General features: G+C 51.8%; 1 protein-coding gene across 1 annotated transcript; it reads right to left on the bottom strand.

Moving 5' to 3' along the window:
• Positions 1–1,058: 1,058 nt before the first annotated feature.
• On the bottom strand, positions 1,059–2,768 carry LOC106112215 (keratin-associated protein 10-4-like). The gene is made up of 2 exons (XM_055791756.1): positions 2,001–2,768; positions 1,059–1,919 (listed from the first exon to the last, which is right to left on the bottom strand). The coding sequence occupies exons 1-2, from the start codon at positions 2,766–2,768 to the stop codon at positions 1,059–1,061; spliced, it is 1,629 nt and encodes a 542-aa protein (XP_055647731.1).
• Between the last annotated feature and the right edge of the window lie 2,072 nt (positions 2,769–4,840).

Here is a 4,840-nt window from a genome sequence, read left to right as displayed (position 1 = left end):
GACACTTGTTTTTGCCCTCCCAATACACATGATCTACTTAGCGTGAGCTCTACTCATGTTCCTAATGATAGGGCATATTACAGGATTTTTATATTTTTCAGACAGGAGTTCACTATATTTAATAAAGAAGAACAACCAGAGGGCAAAAAGACAAGATATTTAATCTGAGGTCAGACAACTATATTTATTTAAGTATGTATATATATGTATAAGTATACATATATATTTATATGGTTTGTTTTCAGTACAGTGTAGCGTACACATCTTCAGGCAGCATAAAGAATATAGCTAACTGTTTTTATAGCTCAAGCACTTATAAAAGAGTCGTGCTACAACCTGCAGCATTATTCCAAACACTTTCTTCTGTTTCAAGTGTTGTGTTTTCAATATTAATTAAAGCAACCAAGTGAATAAAACACTTTCATGCATAAAATTTCAGCAAGGACCAACTTCACCGAGCCAGAAATCCCGTCTTGTTGGGGAACTCTACTGAAGAAAGCGCAGAGTCTGTGTTTAGAAGCAGCAGGGATTTCTGGCCACCTTCCGAAACGAAGGCTGTTGGCGTGAGATTCGTATACCGTTTGCTTAGCAAATTTGTCTTTGGCTTCCAAATCTGAGAGCGAAAACAGCTGTTGGGAGAACTTGCAGCTTCGTGGAATCCAAGTTAACGTTGTCTCCCAAGGCATGGACCAGCCCCCGGCACTGCCAGCCCTATTGATGCTGTTGTGACCTGGACTCCTTAAATATTTTTTTAAAAAAAATTTTGGTTTTTAATCGCTACTCATTTCAATTAAGTGAGAATTGAATAGCATCCCACTAAACTATGCCTTGTAGCAGATCAAGGTACAAGCCACAGGCACCTGGAGTGCAGCCATGGAAATAGTATCACACCTTGCCTTGAAATAGAGCTGAGCTACAGGGGAAGTACTGGAAAATGGAGATAAAGCAGAGTTCAGCAATAGCAACTAGTTGGCAGGTGGGACGAGGAGAAAAAGAACCCCTGCCCCAAAGCTGTACCTCACTCTCTTCCCGTGGACCTTCCTTTCTCCTGCTCCTTCTTACCAGGGCCATTTGGACGCAGAGCAGTACTTCTTAGAGTGACTTGAAATTTTTACTCCACCCGACTGACTTTGCTGTGGGACACACTTGGTGGCACACTGCTGCTGTGGGACACCTTTGGTCACACACTGCTGTGGGACACCTTTGGTCACACACTGCTGTGGGACACACTTGGTGGCACACTGCTGCTGTGGGACACCCTTGGTCACACACTGCTGTGGGACACACTTGGTGGCACACTGCTGTGGGACACCTTTGGTCACACACTGCTGTGGGACACACTTGGTGGCACACTGCTGCTGTGGGACACCCTTGGTCACACATTGCTGTGGGACACACTTGGTGGCACACTGCTGCTGTGGGACACCCTCGGTCACACACTGCTGTGGGACACACTTGGTGGCACACTGCTGTGGGACACCTTTGGTCGCACACTGCTGTGGGACACACTTGGTGGCACACTGCTGCTGTGGGACACCCTTGGTCACACATTGCTGTGGGACACACTTGGTGGCACACTGCTGCTGTGGGACACCCTCGGTCACACACTGCTGTGGGACACACTTGGTGGCACACTGCTGCTGTGGGACACACTTGGTGGCACACTGCTGTGGGACGCCTTTGGTCGCACACTGCTGCTGTGAGACACCCTTGGTCACACACTGCTGTGGGACACACTTGGTGGCACACTGCTGCTGTGGGACACCCTTGGTCATACACTGCTGTGGGACACCCTTGGTGGCACACTGCTGCTGTGGGACACCCTTGGTCACACACTGCTGTGGGACACACTTGGTGGGACACTGCTGTGGGACACCTTTGGTCGCACACTGCTGCTGTGGGACACCCTTGGTCACACACTGCTGAGAGACACCCTTGGTCACACACTGCTGCTGCAGGACACAAGTTGTCCCACACTGCTGTGAGTCACACTTGGTGGCACACTGCTGTGGGATACAAATGCTAGCACCCTGGGTGGCACACTGCTGTGGGACACACTTGGTCACGCACCTGGTGGCACACTGCTGCGGGACATACATGGTGGCACACTGCTGCGGGGCACAAGAGGTCACAAACCGGTGTGAGACACCCTTGGTCGCACGCTGCTGCGGGACGCATGTGGTGATGCACCTGGTCGCGCACTGCTGCTGTGGGAAGTACATGGTCACACGCTGCTGTGGGATGCACTTGGTGGCACACTGCTGCTGTGGGACACTCTTGGTCAGGTACGGCTGCTGTGGCACACACGTGGTGATGCACCTGGTCGCACACGGCTGCTGCGGGATGCACTCTGTCACACGCTGCTGCGGCACGCTGGTGGTCTCACGCTGCTGCTGCGGCACACACTTGGTCACACAAGGCTGCTGCAACACCCCCTCAGTCGCACACTGCTGCTGTGGCACGCAAGTTGTCACACACCGGGTGACACGTGGCTGCTGGAGGATGCGCTGCGGCATGCAGTGCTGCTGCGGCACACACTGGGTTGCGTATTGCTGCCGTGGCACGCACTGGGTCACACACTGCTGTTGGGAGAAGCTGGAGGACATGATCCGCTGCCGGGGGATGCAGGGGGTCACATACTGTGGGCTGCACAGCGCTGAGTGCCAGGTAGGCACTGACAGCTGTCTGGCAGCATAGGTTGGTGGGCACTGGATGGGGACGGGGTTCTGGTAGACTGGAGGGAGGCACTGGTGTAGGTAGCACGACATCTCTGTGAGGTTTTGGCAGGACTGGAATGACACGTGAGAAAGCAGAGCCTTTAGACAGGCACCCGCCTGGGTTTCTCATGGTCCTGCTACTTCCCACACTGCAGGACTGGCTCGCTTCACAGGGTGCTGGAGACACGTCCCGCCTATGCCACGGTCTCAAAACCAGCAGCCGAGGACCCGACCCATCATTTTAAATTCTGAAACATGGCACTAAGTCAAAGAGTAGAGAAATCCAGAGACAGGCAGCATTAAATACCTCCCCCAACTGCAACTCCTTCCCCACCACCTGGACCTCCTCCACAGGGGAAAGCTCATCCTGGGCGTCAGCAGAGGAATGGCTGATCTCAGCACTGCCTTTCAATCATTAAATCCAGTTTTCTCCTCCTGCTTTTGGTTGGCGACTGCTTCTGACCTCTTGCCGATGCATTGAGAAAAAAAAAAACAACCCAGAAACAAGCTCTGAACCTCTGGCCACATCTGCCATGGCAGGAGAGGTGAAGAGCACCCAAGGTGCTGCTGCTTGGTGAGCCTGTCACACCACAGGCGGGCAGAGGTTCACAGCTCAGTCCCAGTATCACTAAGCTCATGCTCATTAGGGAACTGAAGCCTATTAAAGGGTAGCGATACCACAATGGGACACAAACCTGCGTACTGCTCTTCAGGCATAATGTTCCCAGCTACACCAAAGCACCCCAAAAGCACACCACAGTAGCAGCACCCCGATTACTGCTAACAACCTTTCCTCACATTTTTCAGGAGTGGCTCTTGGACTCAGATGCCCAGCTGCGGGCACTGAGAGCACGCTCCCACTCCAACCCAGCAATTCAAACCCACTAGTTTTAAAAATAAAATTCCATCAAGCATTATTTTTTATATGTAAGAAAGCAGAAATAAATCTGCATTTCAGCAGCTATGGAGGCTCAGCACAAACCAGACTTACCCAGCTCCCTGGTGAGAACAGCTTTGTGATGTGACCAGCGAGCCCTAATAGAAGGAGAGCTTTTATATAGCTGCTAAACATGCCTTGAAGGTATGAGGTACCCACGACATATCCCATTAGCTCCAGTGCAAAAGCTGTCCTGTGTGCAATACTCGTAGTGACTAGCATCAGCGTACTCATCCCTGAGGATGAGTAGTTGAGTGTCAGCTCCCCATAGTAAGAGTAATTATCTTTTGTGTAATTGTCCCTGGCATGGTAAGACTGCATGGTATTTGGAGAGGCAGCAGCAGTGGCATCCCCTGCCTCAGGGGTTCTGCAAGGCAGCAGGGCACCCAGTTACAGGCAGCAATGGCTTTTCTCATGGAGCCAGGCTTCATAGACCCTGGAGAAATGTCCTGGTGGTCCCCCAGACATGGGGCCATCCCATCACTCAACCTCCTTCCACACACGCACAGCATTGGCTTCATACCATGAAGCTGCGCTGACCGCTCCACATCCTTCTCTAACATTAGCGCCTGGTTAGAGCCAGCGCACTTCTCACCTGCCCGATAACGCCCAGCAGCCAGGGGTGGTGGTGTGTACAGGCTGGGCATGGGCACTGGCTCCTTTGAGGAAAACCAGGAGCTCTGAGAAAAGCTCCAGTCACCCCCTTGGGTGGGTGCAGTTCATCATCCATAACTTCATTTTTAGCTCACATAGCTCTGGAGAGCACCTGGCTGCTGGTGTCCCGATGCTCCCGTGATCCCGATGCAATCAACCTGTCACCGGAGCAGTGGGAATACACCATCCAGTGACTCTCAGATGAGCGGAAAAGATGAGCTACAGTCACGTTTGATTGCAAGCCCTTGCACAACAACCTCAGCTGTCAAAACTGTGACCGGCAGCAGGACCAGGCACGAAAAGCACCAGGAGCAGATAAACTTCCTCCAGTCCTGCGGGTGACTTTCTCGGTGAGTCAGCTTCTTATCGCACGCTGCGCCCAGATTAAAAAAAAATAGTTAGAAAGCCAGAAGATTACTTTTTTGAAGTCACTGAAGGTCTAACCAATGCCTTCGTGTGTATGCTGTCACATAAAATAATCCCCCAAAATTACAATTTCTTCCTGCTGCCTACAAGGAGAGCTGAGAGGGAC

The sequence above is a fragment of the Falco peregrinus genome, chromosome 19, assembly GCF_023634155.1.
Source record: "Falco peregrinus isolate bFalPer1 chromosome 19, bFalPer1.pri, whole genome shotgun sequence".
Classification (NCBI taxonomy): Eukaryota; Metazoa; Chordata; class Aves; order Falconiformes; family Falconidae; genus Falco; species Falco peregrinus.
The sequence above is the reverse complement of the archived record's forward strand: the minus strand, read 5'-3'. Positions and strand labels throughout refer to the sequence as shown.